This window comes from Cuculus canorus, chromosome 3 (genome assembly GCF_017976375.1).
Source record: "Cuculus canorus isolate bCucCan1 chromosome 3, bCucCan1.pri, whole genome shotgun sequence".
NCBI classification, from domain to species: Eukaryota; Metazoa; Chordata; class Aves; order Cuculiformes; family Cuculidae; genus Cuculus; species Cuculus canorus.
The window spans coordinates 61795520-61805133 of NC_071403.1; the positions used below are offsets into that span (position 1 = coordinate 61795520).

At 41.8% G+C, this 9614-nt stretch overlaps 1 protein-coding gene across 1 annotated transcript; it reads left to right on the forward strand.

The window, feature by feature from the left end:
* Positions 1-569: 569 nt before the first annotated feature.
* MAP10 (microtubule associated protein 10) lies at positions 570-8354 on the forward strand. Its single transcript, XM_054063872.1, has one exon. The coding sequence runs from the start codon at positions 667-669 to the stop codon at positions 3097-3099; it is 2433 nt and encodes an 810-aa protein (XP_053919847.1). The 5' UTR covers positions 570-666; the 3' UTR covers positions 3100-8354.
* Positions 8355-9614: the final 1260 nt, after the last annotated feature.

Consider the following 9614-nt stretch of genomic DNA (forward strand, 5'->3'; position numbering starts at 1 on the left):
TTTTAGAAATCAAGCACTCTTTATCAGGGCTGGGCAACACGAGGAAGTGATCTCCATCAGTCGTGTGCAGCCAGACAACAGCTGGGACGGGATGGATTTCAAACTTACATGCATATGGATAAATTTTCCCAGAAATCTTATGCACATTCCAGGACTTCCTAAGGTCTAATTTTAACATTATGAAACTTTGCAACGGTCAAAACTCCTGCTAATTTGGAGCTGGCTCCAGCTCTCTGCTTGACCTTGGATTTGAGATTAGTAAGAACTCCACACAGAAGTGGTTACCAAAGAAGAGACATCTGTTTAGCACAAATCGTTCCTCACACAAAATGTTATCATTTTCCAAGAAAGGATGGTGTCTGAAAAACACCGTTTTAAGGAAAACATGCTATCAGAGAAAGAAAACATGCCACCAGGGGAACATTCTATCTTTCAAACCACGACTGCTTAGACAAAAGTTTACTGCACTTTAGCTTCAATCAACATATTCCACTTCGAAACATTCCACATATGGCACCACCGGGAGTCCCTGGGGCGGCGGGTAGCGGCTTCCCCACCCGCTCATGGCCATGGACTACAACTCCCAGCGTGCTTTGCGCGGCGCCGCTCTCGCGAGAGCCTGCGGACGCCCGCCCGGCGCTCCTGACGAGAGCGGGGACGGCCAAGATGGCGGCGGGGGGAATGGAGGGTCTTTTCGCGCTGGAGATGGTGGTGGAGGCTGTGCGGGTGTCGGCGGCGCCGGACCCCGCGCTGCTCCCGGCCGTGGCGCTGCGCCTCTTGGATTTCCCCGCCCTGTTGCTGCGCCCCGCCGCCGCGCCGCCCCTTCGGCCCGGGCAGCCGTTCCCCTTCGGCCGCGGCAAGCGCTGCCTGTTCCGATGGCGCCGGGGCTCCCTGTGCGCCGCGCTCCGCCGGCGGCCGCTCCGCGCCCTACTCCTGGCGCTGCCCGCCGGCCCGGGCCGGCCCCGCCTCCTCGGCAGCTGCAGCATCTCGTTGGCTCCCGCCGCTGCCGAGCTGCTGCAGGGGCCCGGGCCGCCCGACTCCCGCGGCCGCCGCGGGTGCTTCGCGCTGCGGGACCCCGCGGGCCACCCCGTCGGGGAGCTGGTCCTGGGCTACCGCCTCAGCAGCTTGGAGCCCGGCGGACAGCCGCCCCCGCCTAGCCCCGCCGGGCCCCGCGGGCTCACGCCGCCCGCTGCCTCCCCCGAGCCGGAGGAGGTGGCCGACGAGGAGGAGAAGGAGGAGGAGGGCGAGGAGGTGGAGGGCAACGTCTTTTGCCCTCCCGTTCTCTATTACAGCCGAGAACCAGCCGAGCCTCATCCGCAGTCAGAAGCGAAAGTTGGCGGGAGATGGGAGCGTGTCGAGGCCGGGACACCCGAGGAGCCAGAAAAGGGCCCAATCCCCCCACGTCCCAGTGCTGGGCCCTCTTTGCTGCACCCCACTAGCTCTTGGCAACTCCATAGCACCCTGGGGCAGCTGCCGCTACTCAGTGCCTTGCTGGCAGAGCTCTCTGTGCTCGCCCGTGGTGCTCCAGCTGCTGCTGCCCATCCCCGTCAGGCCTGGCTCTACCAGGCCCCGGGGAGCGGTGGTGTGGCCTCCCACTCTCCCAGCCCCAGCCGCTCCTCTGCTCCCAAGCCTGCAGAGATACCTGCGGGGCCAGGTGGGAGCACTGGAGCTGCCAGCCCTCAATTCAAAAAAGGCCAGCAAGAGACCACCTCACTAGGATCTTCCTGGGCTGGGAAAGGACCTAAGAAAGCTGTGCCCCAGGGAGAGACAGGCTCTGAAAGGCACTGCACAACTAAGGAAAACAGACCTCCCAGAAGGAAATTGTTGTATGGACTAACAAATACACTGAGGCTACGACTGCAGCAGAACAACCCTGATAAGCTGATAATCCATGAAAGGAGAGAGCAGTACAGAAAAAAGCAAATGGAGATGCTGAAGCGGAGAAGCCCTTTATCCAAAAATATGCCACTCAGAAATGCTGGAGAACAGGATGCGGTTTCTTGCAGGCATTGTAGCAAGGGAGACCCTTCAAAGCAGAATAATCGGTTTGATAAAAATGTTGAGACTTCATTACAAAACAGTGTTCTCACTGAGTATGTTTCCATGATGGAAGATATGTCCCCTAATGTGAAGAAACCGGCTATTGAAAGCCTGTTGAAGAATGATGGCATTGTAAACAAAGAACATCTATGCAAGGTGACTGCAGCCCCCTTAGTGGATGAACCTGTATTAAAATCCACAAACAAGGAAAATTATGCGAAAACCCAATTTCCAGCAGCTTTCTCAGGAGATGCTAATGTGAAGGGGAGTAATGAAGAAGTGAGAGACTTAATCCATCATAAAACCACAGACCATGATGATGTGTCTGTTTCAAATGATCATAAACCAAGCCCCAGCAGGAGTGTTGAAAACAACTCTGAATTCATATACTCAGATGACTTTGTTGCTAGTCCTGGGAACACAAATTATTCAGAAGATTTTACCAGTTTTGAGTGTACGGGCAGAGACTTGGAAGCTCTTGAGAGCAGTCCTGAGCCTCCATGGCCTGAAAGCCCAAAGCAAAGTTGCTCAGATGCAGAGTCGGAATCCAGCAGGTCCAGAATTTCAAAGACAAGTCAAAGACGTGAAAGTACTTCAGATCTTCTGCCAATTCCCTCAGTTTCATCTCCAGTCCAGTCTTTGAAGAGAAACCATGACTTGAAAAACAGCATGCGAAGCAGTGTTGAATCTGTTGATTCTCGTAATGATGCCTTCATTCAACCAAGGTTTTTAGATGAAGAGCAGGAAGCCCAACAGAGCAGTAAGGAGGAGAACAGGGGTGATGGGCATGTTAAACAAGTATCTATGCTGAGAAGCAAACAAGCTAATTCTGACACTGATGTGAATATAAGAAAGGGTCAGACCTCTGCAGGAAAAAGCCAGTCAGTAACTCAAGTGAGCTCTTACTTGTCGTCTAACATGTCTGATATTGAAGTTAGCGTCCTGGAAAACAGTATGCCAGACAAAGAGGATGATTTTCTGGGAAAACTCTCTCTTCCTAGTCAATACAAAGACATTAGTGAACTTGTAATAAACAAACTTCCAGGATACACAATGTAATTGCAAGTTTTCACTGCCTGGATTAAGAGATTATATTTGAACTTTATAAGGCCTGTTAGATTTAGCTGCATTATTTAAGTCTTTATCATGCATATTTAATACGTAGGTGAATTTACTTAAAAGGTTTTTAAAATAAACTACTATTTGAATCTCTAACAAATAGCTCCTAAATGGTACGTACCGCATAATCTCCACAAACGTAATCCAAACAGCACAAGAAACATAATTTACTGTCAAAAGCAGAAATGAAGACAGAAGCAGCAAATGCAGTCACTACCCACAAGACCTGTCCAGGGTAGAAGGACTTCTGTATTACAGAAACAGACAAGTACAAAGCAGCATTTGTAACTGAACATTGTTTAACCCCTCATGAAAATATTTTTCCACCAATATTTTTATCTAAAAATAAGTAGATGAAATTATCCATATATTAAAGGAATCTCTGGCCAGAGTAATTTGTACATTTTCTCTGTTTCATCAGCTCCAATACCAAAATTCTTTTTTCTTGTAATGCTGTGGACTTCTTTGATACTCATGGGTTCAGACTGTCATTCATACATCGCAGTAATTCTGATTTTATTGATGGAACTTGCAGTTCTCATTGGCAAAACTGTTATTAAAATACAGTGCTGCCCAACCATTTTTTCCGTGCAGCTATTTAAATGAGTTGCTAACACTAAGAGTTCGCAATTTAAAGATCATTACTTAAGTAAAGTTTATTTTAAAAATAAAGTGTCCTTTCAACCCCATATGGGCTGAAACTCAAGTGCAAATTCCCAGTCCGTTTTTTATCCCCTATCCGATCTTCACTTTTCTGTTTCCAGAGGCAAATATGGTAGGAACAATATTTCTTTTGTTTAAATAATGAAACTAATCTCTTTTAAAATAAATTTATTTAAAATAAATTTATTTTATTTAATAACATTTATAATGTTTCTGTGTAATAGTATTTATAATTTTATCAGGAAAACGATGAAAATGACAGAAAATGCATACTAGGAAGACAATAGGAGACATTACACAAAACCAGCGTATCAGCCTCATGCTAACACGCTTTAGTTTCCTTTTGTCATTTCAAATATAAAGGCAGGGTAGTTATTGCATGGAGAGGTTAACATAGTCTTTTCAGATATTGTCTATGTTGTGAGGGTAAATGAAATTTTATTTAATATTCAAACAGCAACTCAGTCAACAAAAATGTGAAAGAACTTTGTGTCACGGATTTATCATCGAAAACTCACAAACCAATATATTGGCAAGAAGTACTGGCTAATGACAAGGATAGTCTAAATGTCAACACAACAGAGGAAAACAGATATTTACTATCAGTATAAACTACAAAAAAAAGCCATCAAATTCCCCTTTGCACAAATCCTGTAACAGTCTACACTCAACTCATTATACTAGCCAGCCAATTTTGTCATTATGGCTTACATCCTTTACCCCTGTGATCCAGTTGTTAACGTCAGAGGTTTAATAAGAGATTTCTCTACTTTAATGGAAGTATTACTCCAATTTTTCATAGACGTAATTTCTAAATTGTAAGAGCTAAATTGCATGACTTGTGTTTGTGCTGGGGACATGGCAATATGCTGGAAAAAACAAATAATAGTAGCATATTCTCTGCAGTTCTTGCACAGCCTTCCCAGAAGTAGCATAGATACTTCAGATTATGTGCCTGTTTCTTGCATACTCCATAGCATCTCAGGAAGCAGAACCACAATGGTAGAGTTGGGGTCTTAAAGGGAAGTATCAGGAGAAGTGTCAGTACTCTCTCTCTGGTAGCTCTGCACTGCTATTCTGATTCAGTCCCGAGAAAGCCAATGGATTGGAAAACCACTTTACCAGAAAACAACTCAAGTAAAACGGTTCCCTAAGAGCTGCTTCACAGACTAAAGAAAGAGCATACAGATGAAAAGTCAACCCCTGTCCCCCTATACATGAAAAGCTTTATTTGAAAACTCAGCTTTTTGAGGAATAATATCTAACTTCCAAATGCATTCAATCCGTGGTTCTTTGTCAGAGTTCCTGGCAACATTATTAATTAGTAGTCGTTACAGAGGGCTCTTATCCACTGTGAGACTGATGTAAAACCAGAATGGTTTCTTGCAGTCCCCCAGCCTTCTGCTTGTCAGAGCTTTCAGTTGTCACTGAAGGTTGAGCGATCCCCATGAACTGGTGCTCTCTGTTACAGATTTGTTACGTTTGATAGAGCCAATGGCTAGCCATAACGCAGTGGCACAAACCCAAAATTTCTACTAAAAGCTCCCTGTTTCCTAATTTCCCATAGCCCTCAGAGATTTCAGATAAATTTTGACTGAATTTGCTGTGGTTTTTGTTTTGGTCTCATTGACCCATTAACTCTAAAATATTTCCTGTTTCACACTATTAAGCAGTAAACTACAGTTACTTAAAGTTTTGCATTGTTTTTGGTTACACTTTAAACTTCACTACAGTGAAATTAAAATGTGAGAAGTAATTACCTGAGTTTATTGTAGAATCTCACCAAACAAAGCCATCTAGCTTCTTACTTTTGACTTGTTACTTTTGCTACTGATCTTTGCTTTAAATCTGTACAATATTCTAGAAATAAGGTGGGTGAGTTTTCAAAACCATAGTTTTATTGCTTAAGATAAAGCTGGTTAAATCAGCTGAAATAAAATTGAAATTAATATTTCATCACAAACCCCCAAACAATAAATAAATTCTTAGATACATTAATTCTCAGAATTTATGGCCCTAAACCAAGTTTTCTCTGATTGTCTTTTAAAGTGTTATTTCAACATACTATCTATTAAAATAAAGTTAGGTAGCCAGTACTGTATAACTGGTGGTGTGATGGGAAAAGCAGGATACCAAAGACTGACAATTTGGGTCACTTTACCTCTTCTAACGTAAAGTTTTCCTGCTGCAAGGTAATGGCTAGGAAGATTTCTAAGAAGTCCCAACCAGGCATGTTTTTCCCACTTCATTTTTTATTCCTCTGCTCTCAGCACTCTCATTAGACGATATAGTTTCTTTTCTGTTTGTGATTTCTCTGATTATAGTTCCTGCAACCTATTTTACAATTTGTAATCCTGTCATCATTTTGGAAGCCCTTTTCCTCAGTTTTCTGAAATTATATCCAGCTTTGGTAACTGTGTAATTGAATTTTTTGGCAGAGTTACTCATCCTTGCTATTTTCATTTTTCCTAAATCCCAGTATTTTTTGATGCCTGCTATTGTAATAATTCTGTTTCTCTTCATATAAGTGCTGCTCAAAGTTAAATGCTAGTTATTTAGAAATCTTTGGGACTTTGCTTTCCTTTTCTCACCATTTGTCACCAGCATCTACTTTACTGCTTGCTCAGCTTTGATTGTCTAGAAAGAAGTCAAATAATTCAATCTTACATTCATATACTTAAAAGGTTTAGTTGACTTCTACATGCAGGATCTTCACCAGCTCCTGTGAAATGCGTATTCAGAGCTGCAGAGTGACCATCCAGGACTGTGAACATTTGCCTATGGTTATCAGACATCAGGTTTCTCTACCTCTCCCAAACCCTGCCTTTAGAATCACAGAATGGTTGGGGTTGGAAGGGATTTATGGAGATCTGCTAATCCAAATCCCGGCTAAAGTAGGCTCACCTAGTGCAGGCTGCACAGGAACACGCCCAGGCAGGTTTTGAATATCTCCAGGAAGATATTCAATAGCAGAAAGAAAACCCTTTTCTAAAGTTTTGATTTCCAAACTAACCTTTTTTTTCTAAGATGTCTGAGGCCATTTCTGTGAGAACAGATGCTGGCTTTAATTTAATATTCATTTAGAGCTAATGGCAATCACATCTGCTATAGCTAATGTCTGCTACCAGCTATCTGCTTGGGTTTTCCATCCTCCCTTTTAGTCAGTGTACTGTTTGGTTTTAATTTCAGTTTTGGTCATATTCAGATTCTTTCATTGTTTTAAATTCCCTGTGTGTACGCAGTTCTATTATGTAGAGTCACCAGGATGAGCTGCAGCTTCACTGACATTTTTGTGCTTGGCATTGACATTCACCTGTTTGAACGATTTTTGATTTTTTCTGGCTTTTATGGTTTCACTTGTCTGAATTTTGTATGACAGTTGTAATGTAAATTTCCCCTGACTTTACAGATTTGCTTGTATATTCCCAGGAAGTGAGTCAATGTTCTCTATTGGTTTCTAGAGGATGAATATGAATGTCTCATTCTAGAGAAAACAGTATTAATCTTCAGTTCTGCAGAGACCTCTGCAAGTGATTCATTTACCAATTGTTTAAAATAATATAGCTTGGTAGAGGAAATGTTTGAATAACATCTGAGATACACAGTACACCTAACTGAATTAACATTGCAAGACTGATTCAGGTACAGTTAATAAAAATAAACCAACAAACACTCAAGTGTTAAGTAAAAAACCTTCAGATTATATGCATTTATTCTAATCATAAACTTTTTTCAAACATTTTGGGTGAAAGTCTAATAATTTCCTTCATATATTCCAGTATCTGAGCTAGTTCAGGTAAGAATTTGGTTCTCCACATATCCATTAACAGAAGGTAGCCGGTTTTCAAAGGGAAGCAAAAGTATTTACATGGTCAAATCCCCTGAAATTCTATGGGAATTAGTCACCTCAAAAAAAAAAGGTCACAGAATGGAAACCTGTGTGGAGGGTTTTAACTGTATTATCTCTTGGCATGCAAAAATGTTTTTGAAAGAAGATAAGTCATACTTCAATAAATATTTGCAGAGCCATTTGGAAAGTTTAGTGATGTCATGATTGAAAGAAACTCCCTTGGTGTCAAGGAAATTCCAGCTCCATTCCTCTTGTCTTTAACTGTCACTAGATTTAGTATTTTTCCTGTCCCTTATCCTTGTACTAAGAGTACATAACGTTTGACTCTCCCCTAAATTTCAGTGCCACCATGCAGTCCTTCTTGTTATTCCTCACAGTATCTCCAGAACCTTATTTCAGGGACTGCCTGTCCTGCCCCTTCCAAATCACTGCTGTTCCTGTCACCTTGATGCTTTGACTATTCCAGCTTCTCCTGATCACATATTTCATGCCATTTCTAGAAGTCAGCTTACCCATACTGATCATCTGAAAAAAATCCCTGAACACTTCTCAGACACCTTTACTGGCTTATTCTCATCTTTGATATCAAACTGAAGATCTGCCCATTGTCTGCTGGGTTCTGAATGATTTATCTCTTTCCTGCTTCCATGCACCTTAGTTTCCTACTCTGTGCCCATTTTAATGTAACTCCAACTTTTTGCATTCTCAAAATAAAAATAAAAAAAATTGGAAATTGCTTTACACCTGCGTTTCCTTCCTTCATCTCAGTCCTGCTTTTTCTGCCAGTTGCATTGCTTAGAGTCCTTGTCCACAGGATCATGCTAAACATGAAGCCACCAGATCATGTTCTGACCTTCTCTACTTTGCAGCTCTTAACATTTCATCTGCTTACTCCCAACTGCTGGTGTCAATATTGGGATATGACTGTACTAATGATAATGTTGATCAAAATTTTATGGCATCTGTGGTGAAGGAAGCTTTTCAGGAAACATGGTCAAACCTTGCTAACCTAGAACTTCGTATAAGGGAAGCTCTGATACCATGGGATGCAGTTTTAATTTTCTTATCCATAACTCTAAGACTGAGCAACAGAATTATTCTATGTAAGAAAATCTGATTTTCTGATTCATAACCATAATTCATAGTCATTGTTGTACTCTTCTAAAACACAATTAACAGCCTTTTGGTTTTTGCAGGTCTCTCGTCTCCTACTGTTCCTGTAATCCTACTTTACAGCCCTCTGAGCACTGAGCAGTCTTTTTTGTAAAGTGGATTAGATGCGTAGGGTGTCTTCAAAACAAATATCTAACCAGTTGTTCAGGGTCCTTCAACAGAAAGGCAAGAACCTGAAAGCACGGTACTTAAGTACATTTTCTATATACTCATTTTTAATAACAAAATATTGGAGCAGTTTCACTATTACCTTCTATCAACAGCTTCTATCAACAAGATTTCTAACAAATCAAAGGGAAGACAAAAGCTAATTTTCTATAAAGTATCCCTGTCTTCTTAAACATGCACCAAATCGGAGCACAGGAAAGCTATTCAAGGAATGTTTACAGAAACGTTTGAGAACTATTTCTAAGCTCTTTCCCATTCCACTTCACATCCCAAATAATTTGAGAACAGCTTCCTTCACTGTACTTCCTTCGCTTATGCTTCTGATCTCAATAGGAAGAATTGCAAAGATAGGCATTTTGTTTTGGTTTGAGAATAGCAATAGTGTAGATCCCAGCAGTCCTGCTTTTACTGGAGCCATTTTACAAAGGTCTGCCAACAGTTCTGTAACTGGAGTAAATACCAAAGTTATGGATCAGATGTACAACATAAAGCAGAATAAAGCTGTACTGATGCCATACTAACAACAGGAGTTTGCTCTCTGCACTCCAGGTCAAAGAAAATATGTCTTTCTGAGATAGCTCCGCAGGTCTTGCATTTTTGA

What these genes read in the sequence shown, in the direction of transcription:
- MAP10 (XM_054063872.1), top strand. Translation starts at nt 667, where the DNA reads ATGGCGGCGGGGGGAATGGAGGGTCTTTTCGCGCTGGAGATGGTGGTG.